The sequence below is a fragment of the Atta colombica genome, unplaced genomic scaffold, assembly GCF_001594045.1.
Source record: "Atta colombica isolate Treedump-2 unplaced genomic scaffold, Acol1.0 scaffold100, whole genome shotgun sequence".
Classification (NCBI taxonomy): Eukaryota; Metazoa; Arthropoda; class Insecta; order Hymenoptera; family Formicidae; genus Atta; species Atta colombica.
Window position 1 is genome coordinate 1,012,302 of NW_017259185.1, and position 18,913 is coordinate 1,031,214.

An 18,913-nucleotide genomic window follows, 5' to 3' on the forward strand; every position below is an offset into this window, starting at 1 on the left:
AGGTGACTACATGAAAAGAAAAGACAATTGGAACGTGCGATAGTAGTGAGTGATATTTAATTTCAAATATATAACTTAATGCCATAACAATGATATTTTCAAGATTTGCTACTATATATATGTATATATATTTCTAAAAATGTGAACGTGAATATAAAACACGGTTTAACGATATTACAACATACATATAATATTCCTACATGACTCCTCTAAAAAAAGCTTTTTCAATAAATTCTTTGGCGTTTTAATTAAACGCAGCGTGAAAATACATTCGCGATCAGTATATCATGATGATAATCTTTGATTCATAAATTTGAGATGGGATACATTTGATGTGATATATTTGATTAAAAAAAAAAAAGAAATATAGATTTCGCCGAGAAGATCGCTTTTTCCTTGCAGAAATCTAATTTAATATTGGTCAATTTAATATTAAAAATTACATATTTTAGGTATTAAAAGCATTGAATAATAAAATGCTTTTAGTCTTAAATAAGTAATTAATCATTATCCTCCAGTGTTAAATTTTTAGATTTCCTCATCACTTGTAAAATTTTAATATTGGAAGGTAGTGATTAAGTATTTTGGGTGTTAAAAGTATTGTATAAAAGTATTGTTCATTGCTTTCAATACTCAAAATAAGTAATTAAAATGATGATTTTGAAATATTAAATTAGATTTTTGTAATGGGCGGATAATTGTTACGAATAATCGAGTCAATTTAAAGTTTCCTCTGACGATCAATTTTCTTTGAAATTTCTTACCCGAGCAAATTGTGCGCCATAGACGCGCGAAGTTAAAATAAATATGATATATTTTCCTTAAGCTTTCGGTCATTCCGCATCACAAGTTAGACGGCTCAACCGAGGCAAATTACATTTTAGGCTACATTTGCAGGACTGGATGTCTATATTCTCAATAATAAAGAACAGACACAGTCCGTCTCGCTGTCATCTATGTCTGTATACTTTTGAAGTTCGCTCCTTTTTATAGCACACCGTTCTCTACGTTTACGTTTGTACACTTGACGTTAGTAAATGTACTCAGTGACTTTATATCTATCTGATAATCGAAAGCGTATCTCTACAATGCTCTCTTGTTTGCTGATTTACTTTGGTCTCAGAACGAGACTAAATAAAACATAGCATCTTTTCTCTTTACTGTCGCCGCCTACTTTTACAAAAGCACTTCTTGTTATGTGAATCATCAGCGCCTTGTACGCTTTACTCTTTCAATACGAATATCTGTCACAAAGTGAATATATTGTGTTAATATCTAAATTAAATTAATTCGAAAGTTTAAATTGGTCAGTAACAATATCAATGGATTGTGAACTAGTTGTGATACTCAATTTATGTTAATACTTATTTGTTGTAAAGTCTTTGTTAAGAATATTAAATAATAATAGTTTATACATTAATATATCCTTTTTTGAAGAGAATATTAAATACTTTTATATGTTAATATATATTTTTTAGATAGAATTTTAATGAAATGATAAATTATAGAGAATGATTTTTTTAATGTTTACTAATTGTTGAATATTAAACTTTTATGCAATAATTTCTTTATAACAGGTAGACAAGAATTGAGGTAGTGAAACAAAGTTGCAATTATCACTATTAATTTAGCTAAATACTCTTGTAAAGTGTACATATCACAAAAACTTTCACATATTTCATTCACGTATTAATAAACTATATGAAATATGCCTGAATCTCCAATATAATTATTGGAAGCATAAAATTCGTATAAAGTAAAATCGTTAAAAATTCAATACATTTAATGTATATAAAAAAATTGTATAAAATGAAGTACAGTTATCGAAAAATCCACGATTGTCGTATCAAGAAGTGCTATGGATTCATCGCGATATATATGCTTTTTATAATGATTTTGATAGCAATGCTCGAACACTCACTGAACAATATACGCGAGAGTTAATTATATTCCATATTCTCGAGAAATATGAATTAGTAAGTACTCATATATTGATATAAATATCCGAGTGTAGTACAAGTACTGCACTTAGAATATATAAGTACTGCGCTTGATATATGTATACTGGCAGTTTGCAAAGAAAGTTCAGTCCACAATTACTTCTTATATTATTTTAGTTGTGACGGAGTGCTGGATCTGTAAGACGGTGGGGCAGGTAAAGCTAATGACGGTGGTAAGCTAGCAGTACTCGTCACAGTAGAGTCCAATTTACGCGCTTCGTGCTCCAATAATACTGCATCCAATGACGGATCTTGAGCCACGGTTCTTAAAGAGTCGCCCAACGCTTGTCGCAATTGTTGCATCTCTCTACCGGCTCGTGAGCTCCGTAAAACGTACAATTGCCTGCGCTTTATCTCCTGATTGAGTTGTTCTCGCAACAGTTGTATCTATCAAAAAATTTGCATTTTATTTATATGAATTCATAATCATTAAATGACGATAGATTATTTGCGTATTATTCACTGCAATAAAAATATTTAAAATAAATAATATAACGAAACAATATAAATATGTATAAAATATATACCTGATTTTCCAAACGCGACACTTGCTGACGATGGCTCTGTTCTCTTGCCTCTAATAATTTTTCGGCTTGCAGTTGCGCGGCTCTGATCCGTTCTAATTCACCGCATCTATCTCGACTCATATCCAATAACGAATGAGAGGAATGCATGTAAGTTGATTTCACGCGTATAAGTTCGGCCTCCTTCTCCGCTAATTGAGTCTCCAATTTGCGTATCTTCAATCTCAGTTCTCTATTTTCATGCTCCAAATTGTCAAGACTGTAACTAGTGCCCAGGAGTTCTATATGCGCTTTCTCCGGACGTTCGTAACTCTTACTTCGAATACTAGTCTTACTCGCAGCAATTTGACGTTCTAAATTACGTTTGTCAGCTTCTAATAGCTTCACCTAATTACAAAATATATTTTGTAAATATAGAAAGTTCAATTTTTTTGTATTTAAGATCTGTTCTTTGTAGATAAAAAAACTAGTGTATACTTATTAGACTCAAAATGAAATAAATATTTTGATAAATAAAAGTGAGATCAAAAATCTTAGCAACAATAAATAGACTTATATTTTGATTTTTGCAACATTTGTCTACAAAGTATGCTTACTTTGTCGTTAAGAGCCTCTACTTTTCCTTTCATCTCACTCCTTTCTCTTTGAGCAGTTTGCAATTGACGTAATAGATCTTCATCCTTAGTCGCACCACTTTCTGGTGGCCACGTAGACAATCTTAATTGCGACTCTAAAGCTGATCGCTGTACTTCGTTATTGGCTAGCTCATTTTGTAGCCGTGTATTTTGATCAATTAGTGATTGATTGGTATGCTTTAAATTGCTCAAGGATTGTTGAGCCGTTTCCAAGCGTTCAGATAATATTCTACGATCATTCTCGGTGTTCGAAAGTTGTTTCTGTAGCTGAAATAAGATACATAGATTTACAATTTAAGAAAAAAGAAGCTTTCATTAACAACGTCTTACCTGTTTAAGCTTCTCATTGTTACTTTGAGAGGAAGTCGTAACCTCCATTATATTCTGCCGTAACAGATTTATTTCACTCTTGAGTTCGGTTTCCGTAGCAGACGCTTTCTCTAATGATAATTTTAATTGTTCTATAGTAGATTTTAATGAGGCGCAACGTTCCTCTAAACCTGCCATGGTACGATTTTGCGTGTCAAAGCGATCCTGTAATTTCTAAAAAAAAAACATTAATAAAGCATTAATAAAATTTACGTTTAAGTTCTAAAAACTGTCGATATCGATTCACTTTATTTTTATCGATAAATACGTGCATTTAACATAATTTACATAAATTTAACATTATTAATTTATCTTATATATATTATAAAATCTTAGGAATATATATACGTGCAATTATCGATAAAAGTGAGATATGAATAAATCATTGTCTTCTAATTGTCATAATTAATGTACTGATTCAAATATTACGCTCTTATTAAAATATAGAAATATGCTGTAGACAATTAAAACGCTAATTGAAAATATTTCCATCTTACTTGAATATGCGCTTCTTTTTCTTGCAACATCATTTGCAATCTTTGGAGATCGCCGTCTAAAGACATTCTGTGCAGTTCCATCTCTGTTGCGCGAGAATCGCTGTGACGAACTTCTTTCTGAAGATTACGCTTTTCTGTTTCCAATCTGTTCAATTCTTGTTTAATTTTCTCTAATTTATCCTAAACAAACATAAAATTATATGCACTGAAAAATTGTATGTAGCGATTGTGAGAATTTTTCTTCTAGATTGTACCTCGTACTGGGATTTCTCGTCCGATTCGGCGCTCATCTTTATTTCTAAGGTTGTAAGCTTTTCGCATAATTTTTCGCACTCTTCCGTCTTTTGTTGAAATGCAGCCAGCTAAAAAATAAATGAAAATATTTATTCTTTTTTCTTTAGAAGACACATACAAAACACATGTCTATATTTTACTAAGTAAAAGATACCTGTGCTTGATAGCCAGTTTGTGTTTGAGTTAGTTTTGCTTCCACAGATTTTTTCTCTTCTTGAAGCGTGCGAAGGTTAGTCAGAAGATTGTTGACTTTTACATCTGTGCTGCTTTGATTTTCTTGAGACTCTTTCAGTTGTTTCTTTAAACTACACAATTCTGTTTTGTAATCGTCCTATAATATTATAGATTTTATTATAATAAATCAATGTAATATATTCACTTATTTATCACGGAAAGTACGATATTGTCGAGATATTTCTAAAATTTTAGCTAGCTACAGATTTAAAAATAATTTTTGAATTATCAAAATAATTATTTTGGATACTCTCTCAAACTGATCGCTAGAATATCAAAACTTTTTGCAATATTCCTAAATGTTTTAATGGTCCAATAAAATTATTTTCAAATCTGTATCTTTAGATACTTCGGCAAAATTGTTGTTTCGGTGTAATTGTCAAAGCTAAACGTACCCTCTCGCGTTCAATTTGGGCAACTTGTTGCATAAGTGATCGTATTCCCTTTCTAACGGCTTCGGGATCAACATCCAGTATAATATCTCTGCTAGTGTCACCATGATCTTGTGCTTGATCAAATTATGTTATATATCAATTGAATATTATGTAGGAATGATAATATATTATATCAAAAAAAATTTTTTTTTTACCACGCGCTGGGCTCCATCTTCTCGAAGGGCTCATCAATTTAAATGGAATGTTTACGCTTCCATCCATTTGTATACCGGCGATACGGCGGAGCGTGGAACCTACACTGCTCAATTTCTGTTCTACTTCCTTTTTAGCAGTCTCCAATTGCGATAGTTGCGCATCGAGAGCTCTTACCCTGCCTTCGGATCCTCCAAGGCGCGCCTGAGATTAGAAATACATTTTTTATCCTAATCAATATTTCAATGAATCTGAACATTTTTTTCAATTACGTTGTGAAAAATTATTTATAAATGCTTTTCGAAATTTTAAATAATTTTTAAGTTACATAATCTTATTTCTTGGATTCTAATCTTTAAAATAAAAAAAAAATCATGTTTTTCAATTATGTTAATTTAAGCAAAGATACATTAATGTTAAGTACAACGAACTCGCGAATATCAGTTAAGGTTTCAGAACGAAAAAACATCTCCATCTTTCTCGAAAATACCTTCAGCTCTTGAAGTTGCTGCGTGGCATCGGCCAAGCAAACCTCTAGATTATGTTTCTGATCTTCCAATTTTCTTTCGCGACAGCGGCTATCCTCGAGCCGGACCAGCAATTCTTGTTCTCGTGCACGCCATCTTTCATCCTCTTCATCTGCTCGCCCGCGTAATTTTCCAAGTTCTTGTCGCGTAACCTCCAAACTGTTATCCAAGTCGACTACCTGCGACAACGAAATTCACCTATTAACTGAAGAAGTGAAGGAAGAAGATGCGCATTTCTTCACCTGTTTCTTAACTTGATGCAATTGCAATTGTATTCGTTCTCTCTCCTCAATCTCGTTAGCTAATCTGGCCTGCAGTTCCTTCTCTTCATTTTGAGCTTGAGCATTGTTCTCATGGCATTTCTGCAGCTCATCTTGCGTGAAGCGAAGTTGCTGCTGCATTTGTAATGCTTCTCGTTCCATGTCGCGTACTTGTGCTTGCAGACGTGTCCTCTCGACATCCATGGTCGCTTTCGCGTCTTCCAATGCTAAACGCGTATATTTTAACATTTAACTATTCTGAATTATCAAATATGTTTATATATCTACGAAAAAAAATAATACCGACTTGCTATTTTCTGATATGACTCCTCCAATGTTCTTCCCTGTTCCCTTCTTTCGCTCTCAATTTGCTTAACGTGTTCCCGCAATTCTTTGTTACTGTTGTTGTATTTTTCTTTCTCATACGTGGTATCCGCTAATTGTCTTCGTACATCAACTAAGTCTTTGCGCATTGTCTCATTAACGTTGTCAGCTGCAATAAAATAATAAGTTGATTAACTCTTAAATTTTTTAAATTTGAAAACTTGGATTTTTTTCTAATGCTTTTTCAATGCTTTTTTCATTGCTTATAACTTTTTTTTATTAATAAAAGTACATTTATTTAACTTGGTACCATTATGTTTCTTTCATTGTTTTGATTGAGAAACATTTTTATAATATGTCCATTTTTATGAAAATCATAAACAATCAAACAAAAAAGAATTGGATTGGGTATACCCAAGTGTGTTGTTCCCGTAGTATAGCGGTTAAAGGTTAATGTCTATTTCTACCAATGTAGATAAACTTTAATCTGAATTTTATAGTTTTTATCTCTCTTTTTCTCTTTCTCTTTATGATTCTTTTCTAAGAATTAGAAAAACATAAAGACTAAAATAAATCGAGATTAAGGTTAATATATATTGATAGAATTGAATATAAGACAACTACAAATCGAGAAATAAAACTTTAAAGAAGAAAGTGTATTACCATCTTTGAGTTTTCTAATAGTATCGTGAAGCTGATTTTGCAATCCATCAACTTTATCCTCCGTCATGTGTAATTGAACTTGTAATTCTTCTACCTCTCGCTGTGTGGATTCCCGTTCTTTCCAGAGCTCTTCTATTTTTAAGTCGAGCTTCATTTTTTCTTCGTTAGCCTTCAACTTTGTCTCGTCTAATTTTGTTTTGAGACGATTTAATTCATCGCGGAGTTGATTTGTATTATTTCGTTCTTGCTCGGCACGTGCTGCGGCCTCTCTCTTAACACGTTCTAAGGTGTTCTTTTCTTCTTCTAATTCACGCATAATAGTATCAATCTTTTCGATTAATGCCTGTTGGTCGTGATGAGCTATAACAAATTTAAATATATTTAAATTATATTGATTTATAATATTGTTGTATACTGAAAATATTTTATAAAGATAATTAAGGCTTGATTTAGAGTATTAAAAAAAAAGTACACACCTATTAAAAGTGCCTGTTGTTTATCATTTTCGGCTCTAAGAAGTGCTTCCTCATGCTGCTTACACAAATTCTCTATGTGTTGCTGCAATTCTTCTATTCGTTGTTGCAGTTGATTGATTTCTTCATTTTTCTCTCCCTCCACTTGTGATAAAGATTGTTGCAACCGTTTCTCTAAACTTATTTTTACTTGCTCCTAAAGATAATAAACAACGAATGAACGTATTAGAAGAAACATGATAGAAAATCTTAAAATTCCATAAATAGTTAATTAAATACTTTTTCATCGTTTATCTTCTTTATGCTGTCTTCCGACTGTCTCTTCATATTAGATATAATTTGTTGAAATTCTGCGATCTGATCACCACTCTGTTGCGTAAGTGATTGTTTGATGTCTTGCGCACGTTTTTCACTATTATCCAATTCTTTCGTTAGTCGCGTTACCTGTCCTTTAAAATTTTCTTGTTTTATTAATAACTCTTTTTGCTCCTTCTCTAACTGTGTTTTCTTAACATGCGTAGCTTCCAAATTGGTTTGTGTATCAAACAATACTCCTTCTAATATTTCCTTCTCAGTGCGCATTGACGCAAGCTGCTCTTGCAATCTTTGGAATTCCTTTTCATTTGTTTCCAAGAGTACCTATATAAAAAAAATCTACCTTATTGTTTTGACATATCACTGTTTTGTTTCAAAAATAACAACTAAAAAAGAATAAGTTTTTCAAAAAAGGAAAAAATCATTTGATAGAAAATTATTGTCTAATAAAAAAATATTGACATATTTTTTTAATTGTATCATTTTTGGCATATAAGGAAGCGATGTAACAATATTAATTAATTAATTAATTAGTTATTAATTAATATTAATAGCATGTATTAAGTAAAGTAAGTTAAATCATCTTTCTTACCTGTTTTTCTTCGTTATCTTTCACAAGATCTTTCAAGTTTCTGTTTATTCGTGCATTCATTTCATTAGATTGTTCTAATCTTTGTCTAAGTCTCATGAGCTCCTCATTTAATGTCTCTTTCTTTCGCGCCAAGACCGACAATTGATTACTTAAATCGCTGCGTTCGCGAGTCACTTGACCTAATTCCATCTCTACTTTCTCCTTTTCTATCTCCAGAAATTTAATCTTTTCATTCAATGTAATCTTTTCAGATTCTATGTCAAGTCGAGTTTGTTCAGCTTGCAGCAATTCTTTTCTCAATGAATTGAGATCACCTTGTTGATCGATACACTGACTTGCAAGTTTATTTTTTTCGTCTGTTATCTACAATAAATCTATAATTAACACCAAACATAGATTACTAATAATGTTAGATTTGATGATAATGTTACCTTTTTCAATTCTTCTTGCAATCTTTGCTTATCCTGCTCATGATTAGAGCACATCGCTTCCATTTTTATCAAAATTTCCTGTACATCTGATTTTTCCAACAGTATACGTTCCAATTCCAACTCAAGATCGCCTAATTAAATTATTTACGTGAGACGTTTATAATTTATTTAAAGGTCATAATTTATAAATGGGAACATCGAATACCTTTGCTTTTTTCGATTTGAGAGATTAATCCATCGGTTTCTAATTTCTGCTGTTCCAACATGTCCTTGGCAAGATGAGCTTTATTCAAATCTTCTCGCAGTGTCAAAAGCTCTTCTCTCATTTTACTGCATCTATCCTCTTCCGAACGTAAACTTAATTCTCTGGAAATAATTTTGTGATAGATTTGAATTTGTGATAGAATTGAAACAAATGACGTACATAAAATGCTTATTAAAATCAATTTATTTACTTTAAGTCAGCATCTTCTGATATTCTACCAAGCTCAGTTTGTAAATATAACTTTTCATCTTCCAAGTTGTCACACAATTTTTGTAATTTATTATGGGTCTTCTGAAGTTTTTCGTAATTGTTTCTAAGGGCCTCCAACTGTAACAAAAATTTTAGTGAAATATCAACAATTATGCAAACAAAATTAATGAATAATTTAAATCCTACCGTGCTATTAAGTTCTACTTTATTCTTATCCAATGCATTTTTCTCCAATTTCACAGTATCGAGACTTTTCTGCAGCATGTCCTTCTCTTGATCCAGCTGTGTGCATTGCGAACGGCATATATCTAACTGAGAAATCAATTCCGCAACTTTGGTATTTAACGTTTGAGCATTTTCCTCCGCGGCATCGCACTGTTTGCGCATTGCTAGGATCTGTTCCTTGTTCGTTTGTGATTTTATCTAATACAAAAAATTCGTGAATAGAGCATAAATCTAATCATACAACGAGTAACGTAAAACTTCATTATTTTTTTTTTTATAAGACAATGTATATACCTGTAACTCGCGTATCGTTAATTGATATTTCTGCAGAGCCGCTCGTACCGCGCTTAATGTACTTTCAGCCAATGCTGGTATAGTGTTACTTCGCGTGCTTCTCTTTGGCGATCTCTGCTGCATCAGTGCACTGGGCGACAGATGGATATGCGGGGATGTCTGCTTAGCATCGGCGTCTCGGCTTTCAGCATCCTGAATCACGGCATGTGCGATGTCTCGTAATGCAGATTCCAGCACCTCAATATCTTCCTGCATGCGCCCAGTTTGAGTTACTGCCGCCTCAGAAACGCTACATCTTTCCTCCTACATATCGAAAAATATGCTGTTAAAATCTTATTAGGTGCCACTTTATATGTTTTGTCATGTATTTATCTAGATATTATAAAAAAACATCGTTTTTTGAAAAATTGATATATTATTAACAAATTTTTTTTTAATGTCAGTCATCGAGGAATATAATGGTAACAAGCAATTGTACATATCTTTAATAAAAGTTATAGCATAACAAAGTAAAAATTGCTCGGTATGTCACACCAGGAATGGTACCGAAAGATTAAATTTGAAGTAAAATCGATGCTCACTAAATTGCGAATTTCTCGAATAAACTGATCTATTCGATCATCTTTAGTACGAATTTCGTGTTGATAGGCAGCGTGTTGTTGCTTGAGTGCTGCAATCTCTGTTTTTAAAATTGTCACAGCTTGTTCCTCTTCCTGTTGTATTCTTTGGGACGGCTAAAATAAGACGTATAGCAACAACGTAAAATTTCCACAACAAATAAATTATATACAATTATCAACATAATTGTAGAATAGTCTTACTGTGGATTGCGCCGCACTTGCTTGAAGCTTCATAGTAAAATTCGTACTATTGCACGCCGATGTCATTTCATTAGACGATGCAATAATTTCATTCCGTATTTTGGCCAAATCCCTTTCCGTAGTAGATTTCATTTCTGCGAACAATCTTTTAACAGAAACAACATCACGCCATAAGTTGAGTAATCGATTATGCTCAGAGATGTAATATTCATTGAATGCTTGTTCTTCTTCCTTCCATTCCTCTTCCTTAATAGCCAACTCGTCTCTCAATATATCCCAGTCATTGCTTAGCTTTTGCAAATCATTGGTTAACGCCTCATTTGTTTGATGAGATTCTTCAAGTTGATCCTTCAGAGACGCGTTTAGTTGCAAAAGTTCTTCGCATCTACAGCAGAATAAAAGATGTCTTCAAAATGTAGCACGATTCTATATACCTATTTTATTTAGGGATGCTTAAAATTAATTTATATCAGAAAGTCGGTAAATGATCTTCAAAATTATTATATTTGGAATTTATGGAAATTTCTATATAAATTCCTTCATAATAATATCCTGCAAATTCTAAAATATTTTCTATGAACCTTTACAAAAAAAAAATTTGTTTACTCCCAATTTATGATATTTCTACATACTTTCGTCGTTCATCTCCGAGTTTTTTCAAAGCAGTATCCAAGTCGTGAATTTGCTCCTCGCGTATATCCCGTAGAGTCTGATGGGCAGCTTCAAGCACAGTAGTGGACGATACTGTGGCTGTCGATGGTTTACTAGTGTCGCACGGAATTGTTTCTGCCATTTGATTCTCGAGTTCCGAACACCTCTGTTTATACTGCAGAACCTAAAGGATCTTCAATTGTTACTTGCTGTCGCCAATGAATCTATGTTTAATAAAAAAAGATCAACGATACTTGCTTTAGCTTGTAACCGTGAGACGAGAGCAGCTTGATGTTGTTGAGCCTGCCGATATGTATCCAAACGTCTTTTGTAACTCGCGGTCTCCTCTTCCAAACGATGACGGAGCTCATAATTTTGTCTGACTAAAGCGTCTGGCGATAGATCTTCATCACTATTTTGTTCTTCTATAGCACCCCCGCTGCGTGCAGAATCCATCTTACTTCCACTGCTTCGTTCCGTCTGTACATACATAATTTTCTACTGTACTTTACATTGTCATAAAATAATGTTCTATTTTTATTCGATTAAAAATGCTTTTATATAATATTTCATTCTCGTATCAGAATTAAATTCAATTTTTTTGTTAATTCAATATGAAAAAAAATAATAAAGCGATAGGAATTGTATACGTACAAAATAAAACATATTGTTAATAAAAATTTATTTATTTTTTTTATTATAGATTTTCATTCAAAATTATTTTTCAAAGTTAAAATTTATCCTAATTCAATGTTATCAACAATTATTTTTAATATTATGTATATAAATATTATCTTAATAATTTATACAAATATGTAATAAAAATATAAAGGGATGGTGTAATAAAAGCACACGCGAAATCATGTGCATCTTCAAACTTGGTTAGAATCCTGTTTATTGTTTATTACGAGTTGTTATGGCAATGATGACGTCACATTCATTGGCGTAATCAATTGCTCCACCGTGAAAATTATATGTAGATAGAATTTTTTTATTAACACACGTTACTATATGAAAATTTTATAAAATTGAATTGATAAATAAAATTTTATTTTAAATTAAACTAATTTTAGTTAACTAATTTTGATTTCTAATACAAAATGTAATTTTAAATTGCAATAACTGTGTGTTTGTTCCACATCATATTTGATCACGTGTATTATTTTATATTTTATTATTGAAATTGAGAATGCTTTTGTATATTAATGTTGATAATAATATAATTGGATATAGATATATAATATGATGACAAAGAGACAATAAAATATTTTTAATTAATTTAATTATATCTAAATTACGAAAAACATTTTTTTCATCCTATATATAATATATTCTATATATAGTTTTTAAAACGTTCACAAGTTTCTCTAGTTTTTCTATAGAACATGTGATTCTATAGAACGTGCTCGCATTTATAATGTATTGTTCTTTTTTTACCTCCTTGGTTTTGGTAGAAGCTCTGAGAAACGGTGGCCGCCGCCTCTCCATCTGTCCTCGTGCCGATAATTGAGGAGTTCCTTTCGAAACTGGCTGCAACACACATAATTCCTTTGGATTAATAAGCAATATGTTATTTTTATATTTCTATTTTAATCGAAAACTTTATACTCGAGTGCAATCTGTGCCTTCTAAGTATTAATTTAAATACTTTCTGTATTTCCTGTATCTTTTTTTTCTGTAGAGAAAATTCTGTAATTGCTATTCTGCTGAATTTTTAACGCGCCCAAGCTTATCGTAATTGCCCTGATTACAGAATTTTTTTCTCATTTGAGATACTTTGTCGGATATATTAACTAATTAAGCTGATAAAACAACAAGATTAATCTGCATCTGTTCAGTTTGATTTTTTGTATAGTTCCTAATAATTGAACTATAGTTCCTAATAATTGAACCCGCGACCGCCGCCAGGCGTCGATATGCTTTTCAACATTTTGAACACATTTATAATTATGCTAGGTCAGCTTGTTTTTGCTATCAAAATACGCCGTTATCGCACGAAGACGAAACAAATTGACGAAGAGAGGTTCTAAACATTTTCTATGTTTTATCTCCACCGTTGTTTTATCTCTATCGCATTGTTTTGAAATGCATATTATTGAGATAATATCTAATTTATTATAAATAAGAGGACCACTAACTACTGTCAAAGTTAGATGTTGCAATCAAACTCTTTTCCAGTGTAATGTTGTCACACTTTGAAGAAATCATTGATATAATGACGCACTATCCGAACAATTAGTTTCCTGACTGTATATCGTTGATGAAACGCAATGTTGATGCATGAATTACCAGACTTGCAGTTTATCTCGCAGCGGTTATTAGCCCAAGTGTTAAATTCTCATGGGGTGTTAATAACCGCCTACGATCGCACGAATGAATAGCTGCTGGACGCGCCACGGACCATTGCGAGATACCTATACAGAATCGATTGACTACTTCACTCTTCATATCGTTACAATTATTTTAAAAAACTCGGCAATAAATTATTATTATCACGATAAGACATCATAAATTTTATGAAGTCTAAGGCTTCTAACAAGTTTTCAATAGATTTTATACGTCCATTTCAAATAGTAGTCTTTATCGCAAAAAAATGTGATTTGGAAACAACAGTTTTTAAAAAAATTTCCGTTAACATGTAAACATTTTTTCATGACGCAAATGATAATTAATATGACAAGAGTAACTTGTGATTGATTTTCGCGTTATTGAACGCTTCGAAAACTTATTGGGATGAACCTGCAGAATTTTCATTAACCTACGATCAATGGGGTAAAGTCTATGTTAGAATGACGTTATCCAGTGGAAGTATCGCCGATTTACGTGGCATATTTAAATTATCGTGACAACTTGAAGTCGTACATAGGAAGTTTTCATTTTGGGAAATCAAGCCAGTAGTGGTGTTTGCTGATGATCCTGGCGGACCAGGTTGGGCATATATTGATTGGTGCCATTCAGTGCCTGGCAGTGGCGCGAGCTTCTTCTACTTCCTATTCGCTCAGATGCTAGATACTAGAAGCCCTTCGTAGGGAAGATAAAAATTAGACACGGGCTAGAGTTCGGGGCTTCTCCTCGAAAAAGGGATCCGATTTCCTCCGTAGAAAAGACATAAAAAACGAGAGAAAGCAAACAGCTAGGAACAGATTATTTCACTATGGGATTTGTACAATGTTGAAAATCTAGAGTTTTTCAATCATTTAATGATATGGCATACTCGACTTTTCCACTAACTTATATCTTTTTTATTAACGCTCCACCTATAATTGAAGTCTTTAAAAGAATTTTTGATAAATTTAAATCTGTAAAAAAAAAATAAGTAAAATACAATTCGACTTTTAATACGGTAAAAATTTGTTGTTGAAGCTTTGACAAGTATATCAAAATTTTTTGAGATTTTTATATAATTTGGAACAATAATAAAATTTGCTTTATTTCTCGATTTCTATTATTGAGGAAAAAATTAAAGTTTATGTTATCAGTAAAGAGTTACTAACGATACAAACATTTGTTTGATATCGTTCCTTAATATTTATTTGATCAAAAAAAATTGTTTACAGTAGGAGAGCACAAATATCTCTTTTTGGCACTCCGTTATAGTATTGACCAACTTAAACGTGCACATTTATAAAAATACGTTCCGTTTGTTGGAAATGCACATGCTGCAAGCGTAATTTAACATTGGACTTTGAGATCAACAATAATTTCAGATAATCGTATTCGTCATACGAGTGACAAATGAAGTGCGGAAATGTCTGACTCAAAGTACAAAACTTCGGTATCAATGGCGACCCAGACTGGAGAGGCATCTTCATTTATTATATCTCACATGAGTCTTTTTTTTTTTTTTTTTTTTTTTTTACGAAAGAGGAAGATAATCAATTTTTGAATCTGATCACTCGCGGTTCTCATGTTGATAGCCACATAAGAAAGTCGTTCGAAGTTGTTCTAATGAGCGAGAAACGTACGTAAGTTTATTATGGTATTCAAATTTGTTGTGGAATCTTTTTCTTTTTTTTTTCCTTCCATGAAATTTCCGCTATGAGACCTCATTAAGGGGCAGCGATCGAAGCAGTTCAAATCGTGTCTGCCTATATCTGACAAGTGGGTTTTTTTGCAGACTATGGCTTCGTGGGTCAACGAGTATCGTCTTTTCTCTCTTCTCATTTCGTTCCGACGATAAACACGTCGTGGAGAATTGTGCATGGATTTTCAGAATGTGGGGGAATTTATGCGCCTGTTCTCCTTCCTCTTTTTTTGTTTCTCTTCACTTTTTCTCTTTCTATCAAAACGGAACAAAGTCGAGAACATGATACCGAAGATATTTCACATTTCATAAAAAGACATAAAAACCGAATTCTTTTTGATAAAAATCACGTATTGTGTATGAAATTCACGGAATAATTAGAAAACGCGGATTTCGACATTATGTCGATCGAGGAAAGTAGTTAATATGATGTCTGACGCAACGATGTACGGACATTTGTGGTCACGCAGTTTCATAAGGGATGGTCTATCTTTATCCTTGATCACGTGCAGATCGCATCAATTCTCATTTCGCATTATTGTACATGTGTCACGAACTTTAAGAGATCAATTAAGATTTTATTATTATAAAATCTCTCTCTCTCTCTTAGAGAAAGGCACTCTTAGAGAACTAATCTTCTAATTCCGTGATAACATTTCCCGATGGCACGCTATCACTTGCTGTACCAAAAGAAAAAAATGGAAGATTATGGAAAATGTCTTGGCTACATATATATGTTAGACATATCGTGCACGTGATTTTGTTACACACTAAGTATTAAAAATTAAAAAAATCAACCAAGAACTTCCGATAACATATCAAGTCCTTATGCTTTTGGAATTTCTGATAACATTTCAAAATATTTCTATTAATGGTCATGATTTTTATCCAGCACCTTTGTAATCGACCTCTGTTTATTTGCGGATTTTATTGCATTATCGACACAATTTCATCATTCCGACGTGAAGTCCAGAAAGAAGAAATGAACAAAAAAGAGAAGTAATCGTTTCTTACGGAAATTACTGATCAATGGTCAATGTCACCTGATTACAACATTCGCAGTCTAATTAAATTAAAATATCACGTGAATTACGTTAACTCTATCAATCGACTTTATATTTGACATGTAATTTATTTTCTTACTATTTTATTTAAAAACTTGTTTCTTTAATATTTAATGACTTTATCTGTAATGTAAGATCTTTTTTATTTTTAAAATTTTTTATCATTGATCAGATGATGTAAACGTGTATTAAATTTGAACAGACCAGCAAGGTCTGTCTGTAGGTTAATATAAAATAAAATATAAAATAAAAAAATCATAAGAAAATAAAATAATAAGGGACATGTATAGATTACACATTTTATATTTATATATGTATATAAAAAATATTTTTATTTATCTGATTTAAAAATTCGATTAAAATATTGCATCAGCACAATCGATACAATTATATAACGCTAATGAACATTGCCCGCAATGATCAGTAAACAGATCCGTTTTTAGAATTGTGCAAGACAAGATATGTGATAATATTTTTTGCGATTTGTTTCAAAGTAAAACGCATTCGACGTTTATAAAAGTCTGCGTTATTCCGATCACGAAAGAATTTCTTACAATGAGACTGACCTATTATGTAGTCCTGCGAGACCCTCAGGGAAAAACGGTATTACAAAGGAATATTATACCCCATCACGTATCGATCGAGCTTCTCACACCATGGTGAGTGTGTCAATGCACGCGTTAAAATACCCGCAACCGGGTATGCATTTCGTGTTCATGCGTACATACGCATGTGAGTAAACACATGCAACTCATAGCATATGTCGCGCATATTTGCTTTATCACCGTCAGAAAACGAAATAAGCTTCGAGGTACGTTCTTTGAAATATTCACATTTGCGATTCTCATCGCATAATGGTGTAACGATCGTGAGAAAGAAGAAAGAATTTCTTTGCCCAATAAAGAATCTTCGTTAAATGACATGACACGTGACAAATGACAAATGACATGTAAACATTTAATTTATTTGTCCACACTCTAAAAAATATTAACATCATGATTTAACATCATGAGTTTTAAATCCACACCATGATGGTGCAATTGATTTAAAATTCATGGTGTTATAAATTCACATCATGTTGGTGTTAATATTGATAACACGTTGAGAATTGTATACTAGATGGTGAATTAAATCCACATCGATATTTCGAGCAATAAAGACTGAAAACAGACGCGCTTACTTTTAGCACGTGTTGATGAGAATTGTATGATTGCATTCCGCGTCAAAAATGGGATATGTCTCTGACAATATTTTTATCTTATGTATACGGTACATATGATTTTGAAAACATTTTGTAACATAGCGGACATGTAACTGAGTGAATGAGGTGAATGAGCTTGTGACAGAATAAACCCCAGTTCATGAATAGATTATTATGATTTTACGACACTCCCCTTTGCAACGAATGCGTCATACTCTGTGAAACTGTCCAGTAGTTATTCTCAATTACGAATGGATATTTTTTACAATGTATATTAATTTGATGTAAAAAATTTGCATCAATATTTATCATGGGATGTTAATTCATTAAATATAATTAAAAATTAAATTATCAAAAGAATTTTTATTAAGCAAATTAGTTTTTGTTGATTGAAATATGCTTTTTCATTTAAAAAGAAATCGATCTTTTGAAAAAACTGTATGCCAAAATCTTTAAATTGAATTTCAATAAAAATTTTTTTTATACATTATCAATTTAATACGCGAAAAACATAGTATTTTTTATGTACTATTTTTTTATATTTTGTATATTTTTAAATAAATAAAAATAAAAATTAATTTTTGTATAATACAATAAATAATTTTAAAGAATGAACAAAAACTAAAATTAAAATTTTAATTATAGTAATAATTTTATAATTAACTCTTACATTCATACCAATTGAATCGTAAGAGAATTGGACAGTAATAGGATCTCTTCGCCATACCATCAGTGTTTGTGCGGTTCAAGATAATGAAAGGAGTCAATCAACTCTCTCTCTGACGCGAAACTAGTTAACCGATGTTACTAACGATTTCATTTCTACACTCTCAGCGAGCGCTTAACTGAACTTTACAGGACTAACCGCTTGTTTGAAGACTTCGTCGATCAATTGCATGATAATGGCGGTGTACGTAATTAGGTATCGGAAATCCACACCTAATCATGGTTTCAATTGTTTTTAGATCAGATCGTTTAATCTTGGGAAACGAAGATGTTATATCATATTAATATCAATAAATGCACGGTTATTAAAAATATATAATTAATGAAAAAATTTTTTTATTTGCTTCATGACGAATGCAATTCTTAAAGTTTTACAAGGTTCAACATTTCCTTATTTTATTTAATTATTATAACATAATTTTTTTATAAAAGCAGATGTAAATATAAAAGATAATCAAAAATTTTTTTTGCATTTTTTTGATTTTAATTGCATTTCAGCCACCTACTTATTTCGTTATATTTTTTCTATAAATCCAAGACTGTATTTATTTTCATGCAGAAGTATATAAAAACAAACAGCTCTCTCTCTTTCATAATTACAACTTATATACTTATATACTTAATAGTATCTTGACTCATCAGATAGTTTCGGAATAACAAAACATATTTTATAATATTCTTTTTTTATTATAAATATTAATAAATAA

The 18,913-nt window shown here is 31.8% G+C and overlaps 1 protein-coding gene across 1 annotated transcript in view; it reads right to left on the reverse strand.

Annotated features, from left to right (window-relative positions):
• LOC108684576 (centromere-associated protein E) overlaps window positions 1-16,874 on the reverse strand; it is a 29,779-nt gene extending 12,905 nt beyond the window's left edge. The window contains exons 1-27 of the mRNA XM_018188969.1: window positions 16,846-16,874; window positions 12,629-12,721; window positions 11,450-11,671; window positions 11,173-11,375; window positions 10,520-10,925; window positions 10,301-10,453; window positions 9,720-10,022; window positions 9,387-9,623; window positions 9,181-9,317; window positions 8,931-9,091; window positions 8,726-8,856; window positions 8,295-8,657; window positions 7,667-8,026; window positions 7,391-7,583; window positions 6,915-7,274; window positions 6,235-6,420; window positions 5,910-6,154; window positions 5,631-5,846; window positions 5,143-5,344; window positions 4,949-5,061; window positions 4,474-4,650; window positions 4,280-4,387; window positions 4,026-4,205; window positions 3,490-3,702; window positions 3,121-3,426; window positions 2,528-2,911; window positions 2,125-2,387 (exon numbers count right to left, since the gene is read on the reverse strand). Of these exons, the coding sequence (XP_018044458.1) occupies window positions 2,125-2,387; window positions 2,528-2,911; window positions 3,121-3,426; window positions 3,490-3,702; window positions 4,026-4,205; window positions 4,280-4,387; window positions 4,474-4,650; window positions 4,949-5,061; window positions 5,143-5,344; window positions 5,631-5,846; window positions 5,910-6,154; window positions 6,235-6,420; window positions 6,915-7,274; window positions 7,391-7,583; window positions 7,667-8,026; window positions 8,295-8,657; window positions 8,726-8,856; window positions 8,931-9,091; window positions 9,181-9,317; window positions 9,387-9,623; window positions 9,720-10,022; window positions 10,301-10,453; window positions 10,520-10,925; window positions 11,173-11,375; window positions 11,450-11,671; window positions 12,629-12,679 (5,873 nt within the window). The 5' untranslated portion in view covers window positions 12,680-12,721; window positions 16,846-16,874. The remainder of the gene's footprint in view (window positions 1-2,124; window positions 2,388-2,527; window positions 2,912-3,120; window positions 3,427-3,489; window positions 3,703-4,025; window positions 4,206-4,279; window positions 4,388-4,473; window positions 4,651-4,948; window positions 5,062-5,142; window positions 5,345-5,630; window positions 5,847-5,909; window positions 6,155-6,234; window positions 6,421-6,914; window positions 7,275-7,390; window positions 7,584-7,666; window positions 8,027-8,294; window positions 8,658-8,725; window positions 8,857-8,930; window positions 9,092-9,180; window positions 9,318-9,386; window positions 9,624-9,719; window positions 10,023-10,300; window positions 10,454-10,519; window positions 10,926-11,172; window positions 11,376-11,449; window positions 11,672-12,628; window positions 12,722-16,845) is intronic.
• Window positions 16,875-18,913: the final 2,039 nt, after the last annotated feature.